At 40.8% G+C, this 22899-nt stretch overlaps 1 protein-coding gene across 13 annotated transcripts in view; it reads right to left on the bottom strand.

Annotated features, from left to right (window-relative positions):
* The window catches only part of LOC122631299 (obscurin), a 37264-nt gene extending 16016 nt beyond the window's left edge, over positions 1-21248 (bottom strand). For 2 of the 13 annotated variants that reach the window (XM_043816825.1, XM_043816827.1), the window contains exons 1-11: positions 8942-13872; positions 8613-8722; positions 8114-8272; positions 5748-5879; positions 5500-5670; positions 4517-4598; positions 4338-4433; positions 2152-2244; positions 1220-1384; positions 1005-1142; positions 18-924 (exon numbers count right to left, since the gene is read on the bottom strand). In XM_043816825.1, the coding sequence (XP_043672760.1) occupies positions 18-924; positions 1005-1142; positions 1220-1384; positions 2152-2244; positions 4338-4433; positions 4517-4598; positions 5500-5670; positions 5748-5879; positions 8114-8272; positions 8613-8722; positions 8942-13552 (6664 nt within the window). In that variant the 5' untranslated portion in view covers positions 13553-13872. Of the gene's footprint in view, positions 1-17; positions 925-1004; positions 1143-1219; positions 1385-2151; positions 2245-2746; positions 2856-4337; positions 4434-4516; positions 4599-5499; positions 5671-5747; positions 5880-8113; positions 8273-8612; positions 8723-8941; positions 13873-18033; positions 18123-18231; positions 18309-18394; positions 18414-19502; positions 19571-20858 lie in introns of those variants that run through there. The other 11 variants (XM_043816831.1, XM_043816832.1, XM_043816834.1 and 8 more) reach the window with 10 other exon arrangements.
* Positions 21249-22899: the final 1651 nt, after the last annotated feature.

The following is a 22899-nucleotide window of genomic DNA, read 5'->3' as shown; positions in this document are numbered from 1 at the left end:
AAAACGATCGTTCTTACCCTCTACGACCTTCGACGAGGCGCTGAAGCGACTCGAAGAATATCGACGAGACATGTTTGGATTTCCTTCTTCAGCTTTAGTTTCGGTTGTTGGATTCGGTGGTCCTGGATTCGATGGATTGCCCTTTTGTGGACCAGGATTCGATGGATTGCCCTTTTGTGGACCAGGATTCGATGGATTGTCCTTTTGTGGACCAGGATTCGATGGATTGCCCTTTTGTGGACCAGGATTCGATGGATTGCTCTTTTGTGGACCAGGATTCGATGGATTGTCCTTCTGAGGACCAGGATTCGATGGATTGCCCTTTTGTGGACCAGGATTCGACGGATTGTCCTTCTGGGGACCAGGATTCGATGGATTGCCCTTTTGTGGACCTGGATTCGATGGATTGTCCTTCTGGGGACCAGGATTCGATGGATTGCCCTTCTGTGGACCAGGATTCGATGGATTTCCTTTTTCTTGATCTGGATTAGAAGGATTAGTTTTTTGAGGACCTGGATTCGACGGATTTGTTGTTTGAAGCGGTCCTGGATTTCCTTTGGTTGCTTCTGATTTTGCTGGTCCTGGATTATCTTTTACTAATTCTGGCTTTGGTGGCCCTGGATTTCCTTTTACTGCTTCTAACTTTGGCGGTCCAGGATTCCCTTTTATTGTCTCCGCTTTCGAAGAATCCTGAAGTTTAATTTCCTCTTTTCCCTCTGGTACTTCCTCTAATTGTAAATCGTCTGCTGCGTGTTCCGCTAAAGCGACTAGATCGCTGGCATATTGCCGAATTTCTTTTAACCAGGCTGCTTTCACCGGATCCTTGTGTGCTATTAAAGTGATGGGATAACCAGGGAGACTTGGATTGTGTAATTCAAAAGAACGTAAATTATCCGGATGATCTTTCAATTCTACCTCCGGCAACTAAAATTGTACATTATATAATATAAAAACACATATACAATAATCGAAATAAAAATAAATAGAATAGCTGCATTACATACTCGAATAATATCCTTTAGGACGAAAACTGATCTGTCCTCCGAAATTCGTCTTACTTTACAGATGAGAATTCGAGCTTTGAAGAGAAATAGGTACCTTTCCTTGCTTTTTCCGTCCTTGTCGATAACTGTGTACCACTCCTACGAATATAATCAAAATTAATCCTATCGAAATTAACTTGTAAAATGTAATAATTATCAAATGAAGATGTACTGACGTGTGTTAGCAATCGACCAAGTTTATGTATATTGCCTTTGTATCCTTCGATATTACTAATAAATTTATTATCGGTTGCTCTGTGAGGAATACCTAGCATCAACTCCAAAGCTTTTTGGAGATCGTCACAGTTTTCACCTAGTCGTGTCGAATACTTCACCAGTTCCTGGAAATATTAAATTCTCGTCAAATAGATTTCCTAAAGTAATTTTAATTTAAAGGGAATACGTAAGCTACCGACACGAACAGTTGTCACTTTCCACTGTTTTTCCAACGTGATCGAGTCGCTAAAGAAAAGATAACTTGCCATGAAGATGACCTGTTTTTAGCTCGCTAAATTCGTACACTTTTGCGCCCACTCGTTGTTCACATTACCAAGGATAAAATTTCCAGTCGTATTGCAACGATCTTTCGCAATATTTGTGTTTTGAATACGATACATGAAAGTTGGAACTTAATAACGAAGAATATAAAATAATAAAATGAAATAAATCGATATATATATATATACACATATATACATACACACATATACACGCGCGCGCGTACAGAGTATATGTTGCTTATATTAGAATTTTTAAAAAACTATAGGTACTAATTATTTCACCGCGAGACGCATTTTCAAGGCAACGTAGGAAGTATTCTAGCGCCGTGCTATTTTCGTCAGACGCAATAAAATTTAGATGTAAATATATATAGGACATATATATGATTGGTATTCAGTCATGTTAGATAGTTTGTTACTATTTCAATAAAATATAAAACGTATATTGTGATAAGCGTGCTATAGACAATATCAATCTGAAATTGTTCCATGATATATATATATATATATGTTTGTGATAAGCAATCCTCATAGTTTAATAGAATGTTCGCGCATTCGAAGCTATCAAAATATACTAATTGACACTTTTGCAAGTCAATGGAAATTACCTTCAGTAGAAGCTGGTAGTCGTTTATGCGTTGTATCGGAAGCTTTAAGTGCTCTGATACGCTCTTGTCGTCACCGAGAGTCTGGCTCAGCTCCTACAAAAAACGATATAAGTTAAAAAAAGATCCAAGCGGTTTATTGAATTAAAATATTGTTCGGCGACTACATTGATACGATCATTAGTTTTCTCACTACTAAACGAACAATATAATTTATGCTAGCACTGAATTATCATATAAAGAAGAATTCGCACACTGATAATATTTCGTACACTGGAGAAATATCCTCGAAACAGATCGACCAGTCGAGTTAACGTATAAAATCCAACTGGCCTCGGGAAAAATTCGCAGAAATGTGAAAAATTCTTTATTGGATCGAATCGACAAGATTATTCGGTGTTCACGTTCTCCACGGTAACTCGACACCGAAGTGACACGAATTTGGTGCGAACACGTGTATTTTTGGACGTGATTGGATTGTCCACACATGAGAACTACGTGACTGTATTGACATACGAGGCGCCATTGTCAGATAGGGAAAGTGTCTTTGATGTCTCTGAGAGAAGAAAATCTCGATCCTATGGATGAAAGGACACACCTTGGAAGTTTGGTCCTAGCCGGTGTTTCGACGTCGTTTCCGTGGTTGCTGGCAAACTGGACCATCGGATAAAACTTCGTTCCTTTCGACAGACAGTCAGTGGTTACCGAGAAAAAGCCCCCACGATAGCTAGTTGGGAGACCAATACGGCCACGGCTATACTTAGACGCCGGATGGATGTACGAACGCTTCGCGGAGTGACCACGCAGAAAAACGACAGGAAGATCGCATACGAATCGTAGACGTTTTTACTCTTACTCTCTTCTCGCTTGTTCCTTCCAGTGAGATCATTTCAGTTTTAACATTTCTATATATATACGTATATATAAATTAATAAAAATCGTAAGATTCGAAAAGAATTTTCCAATGCTTTCTTACATAGATCAGACCTTTTTCGAGTACTCGTAAGTCTTTCGGTCTAAGAATATTAGAAAGAGTCACAGAAAGAAAATGTGAAATACTATCGAAATAACACAAGTCCAAAGACTGTTGTTTCCTTCGCCTACGCGATTACGTAGCTGGGATAAAGAGAGATTCTTGAAGAAGTTCTTTAAGGTTTGGATCCGATGACTAGCCGACAGTTAGATCTATCTAATGATGTTTCAACAAACACGAATAGATGTTTTCCTCGTGTAATTTGGATAAAGAGAAGTTTCGAAATATGAATCATCAAAATGTTTGTAAAATAACGTACGTCTTGATCGATCAATGATCATTTATATTTCAAGGTCAATGACAAAACGAATGATAAGTTTTACTCAAAATAGAAACCAGTCTACCCCTGTAGACGATGAAATTTTATAAGCTACCGATCGATAAACTTCCTTTCTTTCTTTTCTTTTCGATCTACGTTCACCATCGGGCAACTATCGTGCGTTCGTAAGAGAGACGAAAGATGTTCGGCCTGTTAAGAATAAACTCAGCTATTTCGGGGACTGGACAGACGCCTGCTTGGCCCCCGCTCGTTATATAATTGCAACATTTTCTCCAATCCATACCGACTCGATTATAGAGCGTGGGACGAACGACGAATATCGCGTCACCTGTTTCTTCTTCTTCTTCTTCTTCTTCTTTTTCTTCTATCGATTTGAAAGACGTTGTTAGAAGGATAGCTTCGATAAAGTTTTTTCCTTGATGTCTTGGTAAATTTCAACGTGATGATTACTTCTAACAAAACTCACGCAATCACGTATCTATTGTATATAAGAAACGAGAAAAAAAAACAGACTCGCCATTGTTATTTTTTGATAAATCAAAGAAGTCTGTTTGTTCTTACATTTACATATATTATGTGAGAAACGGCGCTAAGTATAAAGACCACCGACAGAGATCATTTGTAACTGTCGAGTTTGAGAATTGAATTCGGCGAGCTTCGATGTCACGGCGCAGATAACGCGTATGGTTTGTGCCAAATAGAAGGAAGTAGAAATCTGTTTTATCGTTTTCACAAAACTAGCTTTTGGATCCGTACAGAAACCTGCATTATCATTTTGCTAAAAAAACTGTACGATTCTTCTATACGATGTTCCATTATTACAATGACGCTTAACATTGTGTTATTAATTTGTTATTTAATCAACTTAAGACTCACCTCAAAGTATTCTCGTACTTGATCGTTCATCTGAAGAAATTCCTGAGCAAGTGGTTCGTCCCGGCAATAAGCAACATGTTTGTCGAAGTCACGTTCCTTGGAGAAATGATAAAAAATCATTACAATCTTTTTCTCCATATTCTTAATAAGGAATGATCGAAATATAAAATGATACTCACCAGTCTCAAGAAAGTTTTTCCCAACATGCGTGGCTGATCCGCATAGTATTTAACACCCTCGATCAACACCCTGCCGAACGATCTAAGTAAGGCCGGAATTAATTTTCATGCCACAAAATCACTCCATGCCTACGTGCCTTTAATTTCGCTTCTCGCGAGACGTATACAGCATACTGTTATAAATTTTTTATAAAAAGGGTATAAGGGTGGGTGTCTGTGCGCGATGCAAGAAATGCCTTACAATTAGTTACGGGGGACGTGGACTGTGACAATACTCACAAAAGCAAACTGAAATCTTGTTTGTTTTATACGTGTTATTAACACGAAATTTTTGTTAATACCGAGACGTCGTCTTTATATCTCGGATATTTTTAATTTTCTCCTTTTCCTTGTCGTAAAATATATCGTTTACATAAGACTATGTTTTCAGTCATTTTTTTTTTCAACGATACCAATTAATAAGAATGTTTAGAATCTTTCAAGAAAATTACCTATTATGAATGTTTCAAGATTCTTGATCGCTCTCAAACGTAGTCTTACGCAAAACCCCTTCATATGTTACTTTGTATTCCACACATGTATCTTTTTTAAAGAAATAAAAAAAGAATTGAAAAATATACACACGTAAGTCGATGACGAAGCCACACGTGCACAAAACAACATTTCAAACATGAACTTTCATCCTGTGTATACATACATACGTACTGTTTTCCTATACTGACAGTGAAAAATGTAAGTTAATGAGTTTACGTGTACGTGTGCTCTATGAATGATCGTGTGTACGTGCGTTTTATTTGATATGTTTATATGATGCTATACGGAATAACGAAATTTCAGTTTGTTTCGTGTATGTTTGTCCATGACGATGGACGTGTTTTGACGAAAAGAATATTTTTGGGGCGAATTCGTGGTTGAGTCTGAGAGACGTAATTGATTGTTCTTTTGACTGATCGATTATTTGCTCAATCGAGGACTTTACGTACGTATTGTGAAAGTCTGCGATTTGCTTCAGGTTCGTGAAGATGATGTCTTTGTTATCGCGAACTATACGTGGAACGTCTGGATTGTCGAGTGGTTTCAAGTAACGTTCAACGACCAATTGAATGTCTCTGCCGAATTCCTCCTCCGTTTCGACAAGTTCCTTCACCACTGCCCTACAAACAATATATCATCGCGTATCTTCGACAGTGAATGGGATTATGGTAAAAAAGGTAACGACAAAGGAACGTACTCTCTTCGATAATGAGAGTCTTCCGGTCGATGATGACCAGTCGTGGCGGAACTTTCTTCGCTGAGAGTAGTTTGCATTAGAATGGACATTGGTAGCCATCCTTCTCTTCCATCGGCTGTACGAACGTACACTCTGAAAACAAAATATCACGTTTCACACAAATGATATTTATGCATTATTATCACTGAAAATAAAGATACCATCGTATGTATAAACGTGTGTACATGCGTCATTCGATAAATTAAAAAAGGGTCAAAATTTATAGATGTCATGGGGGAAATAAGTGTACTCGAAATAAGACCAACCTTATCTGAAATTAAATTAAACGTTCGGCAAATTTTTCCTTCGGCTGAATGAACGATGATCAACCGACGGTGAGAAAGTGCGACGCGTTAGTCACAAGATAAAAATATAATCCGCCGAATCCCACGCATCCGAGTATCTATCTATACTTTGTAATTTTGATGGAAAGAGAAGCAAGCATTCGCTTGCATCTATTCTCGCTGTCGTTAGATGCAATTCCAAGAAGTTCGATTAAAGACATTACTCGAAATAGTGTAAGTTCGAAGAGCTCAATGTATTCTTACAGAGGTAATACTTGGCAAACAAAACATTTGAGATTCGATGAAAATATCATGAGAAATCGATTTTTCTGATGTAAACAAAAATACCATCGAGATTTCGTTTAATCGTTCTTAACAAAATTTATTTACAATTGTAAACTACTCGAAGGAACTTCGTTTCGTCTTGGCAAGTATTTAATTCTCGTTTCTAGTCGTCGAAATATAGTTTTCTTTAGAGCAGCCATACGTTTCCACGTAGATCCGTAGTAAATGGTTCGCAGCTCATTGAACGTCAACGCTGCCAGAATCACAGACGACATTTTAGGTTTGAACCTCACCTTTACCCTAATTTATTTTCAGAACTGGCCGATATTTATCCTTGCGCGGAGTCACTTCTTTTTGGCGAGCTAATGTCCCGAACTCCTGCGTCTCTCGAATATTATGCAACGAATCTCCTGCGCAATTACTTCAACCGTTAATTTCATTGCTTCTCACGATTATCTTTTAATAGATAAGGAATGCTCATCGTCTTGGATAATTCTATTATTGGATAGACAAGGCCAATATTTTCGTACTGGCTAATATTCATCTAACGACAAAAGGTACCGACTTCTTCTGACGTAGTATTTTTTATTAATATTTTGACTGCATTTCGACGCGAGTATCATAAATTTATCCTTTCTTCTCTCTCTCCCTTTTCTTTTTCCTTTTTTTAATTGTGGAAAGATAAACGCGACGAAAGGACAAGTTTAAAAGTCTTTCAATTTCTTGTATCGTTCGATGATCGCAACTTTACACAATAATTCTTTCTCCGATAAATTTCTTTTACGAATAGGAAGATCGATTTTTACTCGTTTTTAGCGTTACGCCGATTACGAAAAGATATTATTGCTTCAGACATTTATAAATGGATAGTCTTCATTAGCGTCATTATAAATCACCGTTACTGAATATATCTTTGTGGAATGGAAGAGGAAGCTTCGTACAGTTTGACTGTTTTCAACCAACAAGAATGATCTATTCTCGATCGCCTCTCCTTTTATAGTTATCTTCGTTTATCTTACGATCCAAATCCTTCGGGTCTTGTCTCTTGAAAATTATCGAAATTTCATGCAACTTGAAATTTATCGTTCGCACGATGTTACTATACGAGTTCATTGACCTCATCGTTGAATGTAACGTTCGTCGTATGCACCTGTCGTTTCTCTGCATAACGGTTACTATTTTGATCGAGCAACACTCGCGTCGTCCGTTCGAGATTCGATTGGCAATTCATATAGCGTTTAAATTCGCCATGGATTAGTCGTAAATTTGCCGTGAATACACTGTCCACGTAGTTGCTCTCGTTTCAATCCTCGTAGATTTCCTTTGTAATTGCATTTTTAGAGACGATCATGTGGGCTATTGGATCGATAAATATGAAGATGGCTTTTAACATAATACATATTTCTATTTCTCGCATCGCTTTACTCGAATTTATTATACTTTCCAGATTTATCCTTCCTTTTGCTTATCTTTCAATTATTCAAGGAGATTCGTAGAAAATTAGAAAGACCGATAGTATTCACAAAACGAACAATGATGTAATCGAACAAGGGGCGTCTATTAACAAAACGCAGCTGTCTAGACTAGAATTCAATTCGTCGACAGAATTTAACGATGACGCGCCCTTGGCTCGTGTATCGGAGAGTTCGATGAACGATATCGTGATACCTCCTTCTCTCCTGTATTCAACTCGGTCTTGATATTTTTTTCAACTCGTTACGATTAATTATTCTAAGTTTTTTTTTTTGCTAGCCTTACCTTTGGAGGCTACTGTCCGAGTTCGACCTTGAAATACTTCGTGCTCGCGGATCAGTATACTTTCGACGAGGTCGAATGGACAGCTTGTGTCTTGCGGCCGAATTGTCCAATATACCGTAGATTTCACCAATTTCCAACTCGGGATCCATTTTCATTTTCCTACAACATCGTCAATCGGTCGGTCATAGAGCCACCTTGGCTCGATTTCGATTTATTATATTTTATTTTATTTTTTTTTTTCATTTTGGTTAATTCGTTCTTTCTTATTTTTATTTTTTTACGTCGAAGCAAATCGCACCTTGACGATTCAGCAGAGGCGATCCAAGCGATTAAGTATGCGGCTATTATTCCACTTGTTACATTTTTTTAACTTTTATAGCAAATTTTGTTTAGTCGTACACGTTGTTATCGAATGAAGTGTTGAAATGCGATCTAGTACAATCACTGGCACTGTTACAACGTTTTGCATGCATGCTGAAGGAAAAAAAAATCGACTTACTTTGCATGATCGGCATATTCGAAAGCTTCGACGATATCACCGACGTTCACCGTAAAGCCATCGGTCTCGTTCGTGTAATCCTTTACGACGATGTAATTATCCAATGGTTTCTGGAACAGAAGCATACGTCAACTCGTACCGTTATCATTACGTAATAAATGCCTTTCGAAGTATTTTAAGTAGGAAAGAGAACGCAACGAAACAAATCCGTAAGAAATCGATAAAAGTATTATTGACGATAATGTCAAATAAAATGACAACAAATGGAAAATTGTATTATTTCGTAGTTATCTCTGAAAATTATTACAAGAAACGTCATGTCAAGTTACCCGTTCGCTACCATTCTCCTGACAGATACTGCTTAATCTCTTGAAGCTCGGCGTATTTTCCCTACTACCCGAAATACCGAAAGACCTATCGGATCTTGACAGAGCAACGGCAACGTTATCTTGCTTCTGACAGAGTCCATTAGCCGAGCCTTCGAGACTACTAGTTATCGAGATTGTTCCGGTGAACGTGGACGTCATTTCAGCATCGATATCTTCTTCTCTGGCGACGGGGCAACAGTACATGGAGAAGCGATGAGCGGTTGGCCGATTTAATCTGAGAGCCGAGAAAACGTGTAACGGCTCGAAATGACGAATACCGTCTTCGTCGAGAACGGTGTAGGCTACTTGTCCGGTTAAGACCGATCTCGAGGCTTCCCTAGGTACGACAGCCTGCAAACCTTGCTTAAGTATCATAAAGATCGACGTTGGTTTATGACTTCTTCTCATAAGGAACTCCTCCATGGCTAAACTGTTGTCAGCGTGAAGCAACGCCGTTGGTACGTCGATCGACGATTGCAACGGAGCTTCTTCCGGAACTATCATCAGTGCCGCGCTTTCTCTGACGAGAGTTCTAAGGCGTGGATCCGTTCTGGCCAATTCCGGATCGCTACAGAGCTGTCCGAGAGCGTTCATGAAAGGTGGCCTTTCCTCGGCTAATTTTCTCATAATCGTCAATCTCTTTAACACGTCCAAGGTGACTCTGTCACTGGCCAAAGCACGAGTAGATTTGTCATCGCTGATCACGGCTAAAAGACTACTGGCCGTGCTGGACATTCCAAGAGCTCGAGCCAATCCCACAGCTTGAAGTAGCATTTCCCGCACGTTGCTACCCTCGTCGTTCAACAATTCTTTCACCCGTAATTCGCTCGATTCTCGAACAGCTTGAACAATCGCTTTGTGTACCGTCTCGGCAGCCTCTTTCTCCGTTGCTACGCTCGCCACTTCTTCGGACACTTTTTGAAGAACTCGCGAAACCAATTCCGGATCGTTTTTCGATACCGTTCTGAACGCTGGTCCGATCAAATCGGTGCCATGTTCCTCTTCGAGAACCATGGATAATCTCTCGAGTACGACGTCGTCTTTCAACGTCTGGCCCACTATCGTAGATCTCAGTATATCCACTTTATTGTTCTTCGAGTCGTCTATCAATTCCAACATAGTGCTTTGGCAAAGTTCACTTCGATTTTGCGGAATCAGGAGAATACGAAGGACTTTGTCTACCGATTGTTCCATGCTCTCCTCTTTCTGACGTAGCAATACATTGAACGCTTCGGTAATCGACGAATAAACCAAGTCTTGTTTCAAGGTTTCGTTATCATCGTTACCGGATAGCGCTAAAACCGCAGACGCCATCGCTGTTTTAATCGCATCTCGTAGCCAATCATCCCTCGTATTTTCTTTCTCGCCGTTCGTCGTTTCCTTGACGCCATTAATCGTGATCGGCGATTTCGTACCATTCGTCAAGCCTTTTACGTCCGATCGATCGCCATCTCGTTCTTGCTGTTGCGCCATGTTTCTCGCCAACTGTGCCACGGTAGAAACTACCTGGGCCATTTTTACGGCCGCATTACCGTGTAATCCAAGCTTCTCTGCCATCACCAGCGCTTGTTCCAAAGCTACAGCCTTTGGATCGACGTCCACGTCTACCGCGGGTAAATTTGCAAGTACCTTTCTACCGATCGACAGACCAGCTTCTGACAATTGTCGCAACATCCTAGCATCTATGCTACTCTCTCCATGACACAAGGTATACGGATTGTAATGCAAGTGGTTTGGTCTGAGAAGACGCAATTCCTCCGGAGTGACCTCGAATCCTTGAACGGAAAATTCCACCTCGCCTTCCGGCGTATCGGTCAGATCTGGTGCTACGAAACGTGGACCTTCTTCCGTTTGCACGATTTGACCCGATACAAAAGTGATACCAGACTCTCCCGATTCTACGACCCGACCTGGCACGAAACGAGGCCCATCCGGAGTGTCAACGACCTGTCCAGGCACGAAACGAGAACCCTCGTCTTCCGTGGAGATCACTTGACCAGGTATAAAAGTTGGTCCAACCTTCGTATCGACTATTTGACCAGGAACGAATCTCGGTCCATCGGCTGTTTCGACGGTCTGTCCGGGAACGAATTTTTGTCCTGTACGCGTCTCGACCATTTGTCCCGGGACGAACTTTGGCCCACCGCTCGTATCGATCACTTGACCTGGCACGAACTGTTCCCCCTTTTCCGTCATTACTATTTGACCAGGAAGGAAACCATCCTCCGTCATGACACCCGGTACGAATCGCGGCTCGTCTTTTCCACCGCGCACCAATTGCCCCGGGACGATTCTTTTCCCCGTTGGTAAGTTTCTCGAGCCTTCCGGTATAAATTCGACACCGATATCCGTTTGAACCATATGACCGAAAATTTCTTTCCGATTAAACATCGAACTCGCGTTAGCTGTCTTCGAATCTATCGGTATGCCCACCGGTCCTGCCTCCGCGAATACAACCTCGTCAAATTTACTAGCAGCGGCAAATTGAAATCCTTCCTCGGTGAGTATAGTTTTTCCAGGAACGAATACTTTCCCTTCCGGCGTTTTCAAAATATGTCCCTCGACGAATTTTGGCCCTTTCGGTGTGTCTAACGTCATGCCCGGTACGAATTGAAGACCGTTCTCGGACTCTTTGATGACTCCAGGCACAAAGTGTCCCTCTCCAGAGTCTTCGGTGACAAACTGTCCAGGAACGAAGTGACCACCTTGCGACGTTACCATCGTCTGACCAGGTACGAACTTTGTTTCGCCTTTGGGAGATCGAATACGCTGCCCTGGTACAAATTCCCAGTCGTCGGAAGTTCTAACGCTTTCTCCGGGTACGAAAATTTGCTCTCCTTGATGATCCGTGATCGTTTGTCCGGGAACAAACTTCGAACCGTCCGGAGTGAGAATCGTTTGTCCAGGAACGAAGTTTCCGTTATCGGCTATTTGGCCGGCCACAAACTTTGGTCCTTCGTCGGTCAGTACAGTTTGACCTTGCACGAATCTACTCCCATCTCTGTTGTGAAACGTTTGTCCTTGAATAAATTGCAAGCCCTGTTTACTCGTTGGCAAAGTTTGTCCAGCGACGAACGACGGTGTCCCTGTGCCATTTTGTTCCTTAACTTCCATGATTCGGCCAGGAATTAAAAGTGGTCCGTCCGGCGTGTTCACCGTGAAACCAGGAACGAATATGGGGCCTTGAGGCGTTTCCAAAGTTTGCCCTGGAACAAAAATGGGACCTACCGGCGTGTCCACTGTTTGACCTGCGACGAATCTTTGAGCACTTTTGATATCCAACTTTAGACCTTTCACTTTGTGCATCGTAGTCTTTTCTCCGCTCTTGATTTTTTCCACTAAAGCAGGAATTTCCTCGACTCTGGGAAGACGTTCGAGTGCTGTCTCGCCAACTTCCGTGAACTTGGCATTTACATTGGAGGTTGCTTTCAAGTCGTTAACCGAAATATTCGTGAGGGCGGATTCTAGAGCAGGTTCGGATTTTATTTTCAAAGGTGTCAGTGGTTTCACCATCGAGATAGCCTCGAATCCGCCAGTGTGTTCGGAAATTGGCGAAGTACTCGATAACTCTGTACTCTGATCAAACGTATGGGGTTCTATTTTAATTGGAGTAGGCAACTTAGTCGTCAACGGTACACCCTTCGACGAGATCGTATCTCTTTGAAAGGCGCTCAAATCCAAAGATTCTGGGAAAGTGTCGAACGTATCCTTCAACAAGTTCGTCGTGGTAATTATATTGCAAGCCCTTAACCTTGCACCTTCCAAGTCGATTCGTTTCCAGTTCTCGATCTCCTTCTCTTCGACTTCCTCCTCCTTAACGCTTCTCAACTTGAGATGCTTCGCTTTTTCAAGTTCCTCTTCCTCCGCAGCCTTTTCTTTCTCCTCAAATATCTTCTTCGCGTAACTAAGACCCGCCTGTCTCTTTCTCTTGCGTCTTCTAGCTTCAGCCTCTAATCTCTCGCGCTCCTTTAGAACTTCTTCGCTGGGTCCAAGACCGTCGTAAAGATTCTCGAAATCCTTCAAGTTCTTAAAATCGACGGATACATTTTTCCCTTGCTTCAGTCTCAAGAGAACGGTATCGCAGTCTCGAGAGAGCATAACGTCCTTGACATCCCCGTCTCGTACAGCCGCTTCCAATCTGGCTGGAAAAACCAGACTGCATCTTCGTTCTTCGACCGTGTAAACGAATTTGTGATCTTCCTCTTCGACCGACGGCTTCTTCGTGCTTAAAAGATCTCTCAGAGCTCTTTGTTGCTCATTTTCGCCTTCGAGAATCGGAAACACGTAACGATAATCTTTCAAAACAACGTGCTTCTTTTTCTCGCCGAGTATCAGGCCAGCGGTATAATGATGAGGACCAAATCCGGCAGCATTCGTAATCTTACATTTAGACTTGTCGTGCGAATGGACGCCGAGAAGTACTGGAATGTAATGATGAGTCGGAAGCCCGTAAGACTTACCGGTGATGCGACAGAAGCGTTTAGCATCGGCTGGACTGATAGGAGGCAGCAAGGGGAAATAATTTGGCTTGGGGAGGCCCCTGCTCCTCCCCGTGATCCTACAAAAGGACATTTCTGTCCAGCTCGCTCTACGATCTCTCCAACCTTCTCTTTTTTTTCCTTACGTTCTTACTCGCGATATCATCAATTTCGCATCGATTCTAATCTCGACGACCCTCTTTCGACGTTCCTTTTCGTATTTCTTGACGCGGGCTCTCTGCTAAGATCGATCGATCGATCATGCCTTCTTGAAAGATCCATAACGACTCGGCCACGTTGAAGTCCAACTTTTTCGAATCTCCGAATTAGATTTGTCCGAGTTTTCTTTGACACGACTTTTATTGCCTCTCTTGTTTTTCTTGGACTCTTTCCTTTTTGCTACGTCGGAGAGAGAGAGAGAAAGAAAGACAGAGAGAGAGAGAGAGAGAGAGAGAGAAACAGAGACAGAGAGAAAGAGAGAGAGGGAGGGAGAGAGAGAGAAAGTAAGAGAACAGAAAAAAGTTACTTCTCCCAACCGTGCGTGCAGGAATACAGTCTGGTGAATGATCTCTCGTACTGTCTTCTGCTGATTATTTTTACCGTCAATTTTCTTTCGTCCAACTCGCCCGTTCTGCTACCACTTCTCCGTTTTTTTTTTCGGCTTTATATCCGTGCGAGCTCGTTGAAAGAAAAAGCAAAGATAGAGAGGGGTAGAAAGGAGAAAAAGAAGGAAAGAAAATTTCGCCAAGTTTGCCACACGAAAGTGAAGCGTCGCGCTTCGAGTTTATTTTTACTTGCGCGAAATGCCTATGAGGATTCCGTCGATGTTCTCGCCTTCGTCTCTCTCTGGTAGACGGCCAATTCTTTCATTTCCACGCGAGAGAAAGGAATCCTTTTTTCACGACGTCGATCGTGCTTCGGAAAGTTCTTTCTCTCGATTTTCTTCACGCCCAAACTTTTATATCTTCAATCCGTATTTTCACTTTCTCCTCCAGCTCCTCTTCTCACTCTAGTCACTCTTCATATTCGATCGGCAAAATTGCATCGGATAAATTTACGACGAGTATTCCCTCAACGTATATATCGTGATTTTATCAAACAGCATTTAATTAACATCGAGTCGCATTGAATCATCAAACGTCTAGATTTAATAACGACGTTTTACTTTTTTCTCTTGTTTCTCGCCTTCCAATAGTAATGAACAGCGGTGGAAGCGTTCGCTCGTCACTTTTACCGAACCTCGCGAAGCAACACCCCCGTCGTCCGTCTATTTTCACGCCAGTGCACTGCACTCTTTCCCTCTCTCTTTCTCTCTACGTGACTCTCCCTCTTCCTCTGTCAAAAGGCCTTTCCTTGGAACGGCGCGGCGAGAGAGTAATTCGAAATGATCGAAGAAAATCATTGGATCACGATAGACGCAAAGAGGGCAAGTCTCTTCGTCCTGACTCGAAAGTGAATTCGATTTACTCGTCGTCGTCGAAGAAGCGAAGAAAGAAAAAAAATGAAAAAAAAAAGATGTCTTTTTTAAAGAAGAGGAATAGGAAAAGAATATCTCGAAATTTCTTCGAGTCGAAACGAAAGAGCAAGAAGATCCTTCGTATTCGTTAAGTGATTCGGTTTTGGTTCGATCGAAAAAAATCTTTGTAGCTTGCACGCGAACGTCAAACGTTTATCTTTGATAAAATTGTGAATAAAATTCACGGGGGCATCTTTCTCGAAAATTGGAAGCTTTTGTCTCTCTCTCTCTCTCTCCCTCCCTCCTTCCCCCCTCTCTCTCGCTCTCTCTCTCTGATCGTGCTCTTGTTTCTTCGGACTATTCGTCGAAGGATCAACGGCACAAAGTTCGCGGCCTTTCCGCACAACCTCCGTTACTTCGGAATAAGCGTATTACGATTCGCGGCGAACGCCAGACTACTACTCGATGTACGAGAAGTGGCTAAAGAGCCGTTTGCGCGACGAGACTCTCGGCTCCCCACGACCAGAAATAGCTACCCTTCTTACACTTCTCCAATACAACTTCAGAACGGAGTTACACGAGAGTCGGCCTTTTCGTATCTTGGTCTCTCCTCCTTCCGTTATTCGTCGACGAGGAGATCAAGCGAGCTCCTATCTCGACCTGTTACCTTGCTCTCTTGCAACCAAAGATTCCGATTTTCCCGAAATCCCGAGAATTTCCCAAAACATCGCATCGATCATCGATGACGTTTCACTCCGACGCTATGTATACTTAAAGACGATTACGAACAAAGATACGGCTCGTTCGAAAATCTTTAAGATTTTCGCGAAAACTTTATATTATTCGATGGTTGTTTCGTAAACATTTTAGAAATAAGGGCAATATTGGTGTTAAGATATTTTCAGCCTCTTACTCGTTATACCCACGTGCATTGAAACCAACGCGTGCCCCTTTTCTGTATTTAGGAACGTTACGTCATTATTTCATATAAAACTCCAATTCCGATTTACGAGAACGTACGTTGACACAGAAATATGCTTTACATTGGATAGACTAAATATCGAAAAATAAATCGATGCATCGAGTTGAAATGTCTCCGTTCGAAAAGTTAATGCTTTATGATGATCTTACTGTTTTATCGTCATATTCGCCGTGTAGCAATTAATAATGTCCATAAAAACGAATGAATTTCGCACTTTCGCAGAGTAATTTCAAGCGAAACACTATTTGCACAATTTCTTGATCGTAAAACAGCCGTTTTGTTTCGTTTTGGTAGTTAAACGGGTCTCAAATAAGTTCGCGACGCATTGTTGGCATACCGGAGACATGGGCGATAGACTTTAGAGGGTGAAACATTGCGATACAGTGGGCTGTATACCTCGATCACGGTATATCGAAAACGCTTTATAGAGTATGCAAATTTGTTATGAAAGAGTACCGAGAGAGTTTTGTAGCACGATCGTTCGTGTTGATTTATCACGATAGCCAAGGTTGATTCTGATTTATTAAGACTCTTAACGGGATCGTGGTTCGTATAATTTATATCTGACATAAGTTACTAAATAACGTTATATAGCGGTTAAGATGTTTAGCCGATCGAAAGGGCAATTCATGCGAAACGAGTCTAACAGAGAGAGAGAGAGAGAGAGAGAGAGAAAAGAGTCGAAAAATGACAGCACAGTATTCGTCCGATAATACTTTCATAAATTTGAGAAGCTTCTCGCATTTTACCCAGAAAAAACATTGATATATAATAATCGAAATCACGCGACGCGAACGCGTATCATCACATAGCACACCTTTTCATCATTCAACGATAAATCAGAATGATTTACTCGCATTACGTTGACGTTAAGTTGCTTCTTGAACGGCTCTATGGGTGGTATTGGCACATCGAAAGAGTCCGGCGATACGTAGATTTGACGTGTTGCCAAACTCAGTGATCTCCGTCCGAATGAGTTCAATATGTTAGCACGACAATGTAATTTATTTTCTTTCTATCGCGAGTTTTGAGATCCTCGAATCATTGGCACGTCCATCTTTTACTTTCATCCATACGATCATCGATCGATCTATCGTGAATCACGCTACGTCCTTCGTATTCTAACTCAACGTCCTTACGACGAAGTTAAGTAAAGAGTTAAGCTCATGATGCAAGGATCAGCCTTCGGAAGCGAAGAATTCGAAACTAACGTTGCAAATTTTTAAGTTAGGTCAAGAGTAACCGAAAACGCGATATAGCTGCGACATTGAAAGAGCCAACGCGGTTAAAGACGTCGCACTTTCTTCGTTTCTCCACAAATTTTCTGACACGCGAAGAAGAATTACTGGCACAAACTTTAAGTTTTTGACGTCCAGCCAAAACCGAAGAACTATACCCAACGACATTTCTTCTTCTAGCGGTCTGACTAAGAAATCCGTTTCGCGCATTCATAAGTACGATCCAAGATCTACGATCTATAATACGTTGTCACGACGTTGCTTTTGCAGTGGCTCGAAATCGAATAGTTTTGTTATCCTAATCGATTATTCCTTACGCACGCTTATCCAAAAGATGCGTTTCTACGAATATTCTTTTTGTAAAGGAGAAACCATAAAGATTCGTTTGAAAGAAATCATTTCGAAATGAAGCACGAAAGGAAATAAGAAAGAGAAGAATTAGAGCTGTGTCGGTGCATCGCGGGAGTAATTGGAATGGCGCTGCCGGTGGGTTCTCGTACTTCTTCCTCGGCGAGAAACTTTGGCATCGAACCAGATATTTTCTATCTAACTACGCGGTGCTCCACGGTTTTAGTTTAATTTAGATGATCCTCCTGTCGTGACGTAATGTATTTAACGTCTTCTTCTTTTCTTTTTTCTTTTCTTGATCTCACCTACACGATAACCAATTAGCGCGTAAAACGTTTACGCTTGCATTTCATCGTTGTCGTTTAACTACTACTCCCTTTATTATTATTATTATTATTTTTTTTTTTTTTCAATTGAGATTTGACGTATCATCGTGGATCATGACGTACGCGTGCAATCTTTGAAATCTACGTCATAAATCTCTACTTTATTCGATTCGCTTGAGATAGTTTTACATGTGGTGGAAAAACAAAAAAAATCGAATTACTTACCCTAAGCGTCGATTGTAAAATTTGCGTCGATCTTCTCTCCTGGATTCTCGATTCGCTTGCTACGATTTTGCTTACTTCCGCTGTATATTCTGAAAAATGAAACGAGGCTTTGTGATTCCAGTGAACTTTCATTATGCTTCGGTAAAAGACAAAGATACGATCTTCGTCATCGATAAAAATTCAGTAGACATCCATTACCTTTTTTTCTTTTAGAGGTTACGCTCGTGATTGATCTGTTGTAAGCCATTGTACGGATGCTGAATTACGTCATTATTCTGCAATTTAAGACGTTACAATTACACCATGTTTTTTATCCGAATTCATCATAGAATTATGGGAAAAGTAAAATTTGAAGATATACGTTTACGGAACGATCACTCGATACGTCCTCGCTTTTCCGCCATTACATTTTCGCGCGCTTTATACTTATTACAGATATATGTTCGAATCAATCATATTTTAATAATTGTTACAGTGCTGCCATCTGAAGGACCCGCTAAGGAAACATATATTCAAATTCATATTTCTGCGTCTTTCGTAAGATAAAAGTAAGAGTTTCTTATTAACCGAATCGCTGGTAATTTACCGACAATTAAAGTCCTGAAATATGACAGAATGAAATCGTTCCGATTCTGTGTTATCGATGGAATATTTGAAAGCTAGAAAATCAAACGTAGCACGAACGAACATGCTTCAAGGAAATATCGAAAACAAGATATTTTTTGTATGAATCACAGCCTATTAACAAATTGGCTCATCTTGTCGTTCTTTCGTTATTGTTAGACGTAGAATCTATAGAAGATGTATGTTTCGTTACGAACAAGATCAGTAGTTGACTCTTTCAAGACGATCTCTATAAAATCGTGATTAAGGTTATACGAGACGTAAAAACGAATCGACTGGATGATCATACATACATACGTACCATAGCTAAGAATATTCTGTATTTTTTGTTCTCTCACGTCGCATCGTTTATCGTCGACGTTGTCACCGAATTCGATAATAGACGAATGAAAAATTGTAAAGAGAAGCGTATCGATAAATCGTAGACGATGGACGTAGAGATTGGTGAAAGTGGCGTCGGTGGATCAACCTTTGGTTTGAGCAAAATCTATTTCCGGCACGTAGAATCCGTATTCGTAGCTCCGATTGGCTAGCCCGTTAACCGAAGGCGCGGGGTTGGCCGCATTTTCTTGTACTTTCCCGCTAATCGGGTCACTTCCGCCATTGATTTCTACGCACCAGTCGAAAATCTTACATACGGTACGTTCATATATCGACTCATCGAGAAATCGAAAGAATAAATAAACCGGAAGTCGTTTAGAAAATTTTTCAAAACGATCGACCGAAGCAATTTCGATCGATAACGAGGAACGCATTATCGTATACGCACCTCGTAAACCTTCGATCTTAGACGCGCGCCCTTTGAAACCGTCTAAAGAAAATATATTTGTTCTCAAAATACGTACACACTGTTGTGATATGATCGTTCGTTCTCCTGGCATCGGTATGTCACAGCTTTGCCTTTATTTGTCACCTGGCACGAAAACAAATTCTTTATCGGGATCACCTACTAAAAGACTATAAACTGTACAACCTATTGCTCTGTTAGTTCTTTTTTATTTTTTTATTTAACGATGTTGCAAGATAGTACATAAAAAAAAAACACACACACACACATACACAGACGATTCATCATAACGTACAAGTAAACAGAGAAACGTGAAAATTATGTGACGATCTTTCTTCGATACGATTTCTAATTCGAAGATCTTCTACGTTTTACATTAGCAAGTATCGCGACTTTTGTGATTGTAATGACTAACACCGGTTTGTTTAGGAAGAAGAGAAGCTAAAAACTTGGCCTTCGTATGACTGGACCCGCGGTTTGATTCACTGGACGCTTGACTTTCAGAAACTGTGCCAGGAAAATAGCGCGTAGCTATTTTACGAGGCACCTTGAGCACGTAACACAGAATTTCATTTCGGAACCGAGTTACACGTTCTCTATTTATTATGCGATGTCATCGCATGTCAAGCATTATTAGGTGCAACGAAAAGCGTCTTATGTTTGATTCGAACGATATCGAAACGAGAAAATCCAAGTTCGATCGTTCGATTCCTCTTAGAGATTATAGATCGTCGTGTAATTAATCCAGATGTCTTTTGTTTATACATACTTGTATATTAATTAAGAAACAACTATTTTTACATAATCGTCGATTTGTCTTTATTGTCGTTGACATATGATAATTGTCGAGTTGGACGCGTTATACGAAATACAAATAGCTTGAAAGTATAATCACGAGTGTTTCCTTGTTAAACATATACGTTTCCAAATCAATCATCGTTGTTTTCACGAACTCGTGTTGGAAACGAGCGATGTTTCTTCTAATCTAAAAGTAAAAAAAAAAAAAAAGAAAAAAAAGAAATACAAAAAGAAAAAAGAAGAAGAACATAATGTTCGATATTAATCAGAGAGTGGCGTTATACGAAACCCAAACTTTTTTAAACGGTAGACTCATCGAACGACGTGTCGAGAAAAGGCGAGACGATCGAAGGAGGATCCGCGATCTTTCGACGTGCCGTAGCAGCATCGGAGGTAGGCACGATTTTCGAATGCCGCCTTAATGCGTTCGACACTTGCACAACACACGCGCGAAAATAGCCGCGGGAGAGGGGCTGACACGACGGCAAAGGATGAAGAAAAAAGAACGAGAGAGAGAGAGAGAGGAAGAGAGAGAGGAGGAGAGAGAGAGAGAGAGCAAAGAAAAGCGTGTCTTAGGAGCGAAGAAGAAAGAAAAGATAGCAAAAGTTCGACTCACCTATATGATAATAATCTGTTTTCTTTTTTTTTTTTTTTTTCCTTTAAAGCACTCACTTTGATGCACTTTTCTTTTTCAAATTTTATCAACTTCCTTTTTTCCTTCCTTTCGTTCGAAGGATTAAGAAATTTCTTTTGCGTTTCGTTACTCGAAGAATCGTTTCTCAAGGAAAGTAAGAAAAATGGTGATAGATGAGTATGGAGAGAAAGAAAGAGAGGAAAGGGAGAGAGAGAGAGAAAGAGAGAGAGAAAAAGATCACTCTACGGACGATCGATCGGATTTATCGTTCGGCGCTTTGCGCTCGGAATCCCCGAATAAATTCACCGAGGTGGTAAGGAAGCCAGCCGGCGGCTATCTCGAGACTGCTACCAATGCCAGTGCGGCAAGGCGTCGTGACGCCCTCCACGCTTCTCTGCTACCTCTTCTTCTTCTTCTTCTTCCTCTTCTTCTTCTTCTTCTTCTTCTTCTTCTTCTTCCTATTCTTCTTCTTCTATCTCAGCTTCGTCGTCGTCCTCTTCAACATTGCAGCTTTTGTCGTCGTCGAATCGGCTCTTCTTCGACTCTCTCTTTCTCTATCTATCTTCAAACCGTCTCCCTCAAAGTCTTCCAAGGATTCTCTCGATTCTCATCGTTTTCCTCTTTTCAACGATCGAACGAGTTTCCAACTCAAATATATTATATTTACGATCTAATATAGTATATCGAATGTAACTTGAAACAGCTTGGTCGTTAGCCATTTGATTAATGCGTATCTAGGAATAACCATTTTCGTAACAAACTTACAAGAGAACGTTTCACTTTGTGCAACGTACAAGATGTCAACGTGAAAACAATTTGTAACAATGACACCTCTTTGAATAATCTTTCGATGAAGGTAATTAATTTTACAGAGATCGTTCTTGAGGGATGCATAATCGAACGAAACGTTATGGTTATTTGACCGAACAGTAAAGACGGTTCGGTTGTACCTTAGCTGGTTCTAATAATAATCGATGCTCCCGTGTCTCCAGGGATTTCACTTCGACGCTGCACCGATACATACGTTGTATTTCGCTATGCCTTCTCCCGAGCCATAATTTCTCTCCGGTACTGACCATCCGTGACTTCTCCTTTTTCAAGCGTGTAGCCGAGTTTCACCAGGCGCCAATGGTACTTCGACGGATCGTCTTCTCGGAGAATCTATTTGTGTGCAGATTCAATTTTAATACATACATACGTACATATATAATCTATAAGGAGAACATTTCCTTCGACTTCTCTTCCTCCGTATAGATATACACATTCCTAAATCTTATTCATCTACGATTTAGTATCACTTTACGAGTGACTATGTATATAATACAAAATCAAATCGACTCTCTTGCAAAAATAATTTCTGCGTGTCTATGTATCTATGCAGTACATATTTCAACGTTAGAAATTGATCTAACATCTTAGGAATCAACAAATTTCGCGATGCATTCGAATGCGTCTGTCAAATCGACTGAACGTGAATGACGCTTTGTTTATCACCGTCTACCATAAGTTTCAAGATTGCTTGGTTAAACCGGAATTTCGTTGGTTGAAACGTTTATACATTCAATTAAGTTAATTGCATAAAAATTAATTAATGAAGCAAACGAAGCGAAGATAATAATTAAGATGACGGATGATAATCCATTTGTTCGCGAGAACGTCGAACTCGCTTTTCCTTAGAACTAGTAAATGTATAGCTTGAGACACAACAGTGGTAGCCGCATTAGCGAGGGTGGCTTAATGCATCTCTTTCACCTCCACCCGTTGACTGTACGGCTAATTGTAAGTACGATAGCTCGGTGTATGACATTTATACGTAATATTCGACTAATTGAGGCCGACGCGTGTACTTGGCATTGGCCCAAGTCGCCTTTGATCGTACATAGTGGATCGGTCGGTAGACTCTACGAACGAGCTGTATATATAAGTACACATGTACGGTTTGTGCGACGAAATTAAGCGTCCTATCCTCACTTCTTCTTCTTCTTCTTCTTCTTCTTCTTTTTCTTCTTCTTCTTCTTCTTCC

Source organism: Vespula pensylvanica, chromosome 8, assembly GCF_014466175.1.
Source record: "Vespula pensylvanica isolate Volc-1 chromosome 8, ASM1446617v1, whole genome shotgun sequence".
In the NCBI taxonomy this organism is placed as follows: domain Eukaryota; kingdom Metazoa; phylum Arthropoda; class Insecta; order Hymenoptera; family Vespidae; genus Vespula; species Vespula pensylvanica.
The sequence above is the reverse complement of the archived record's forward strand: the minus strand, read 5'-3'. Positions and strand labels throughout refer to the sequence as shown.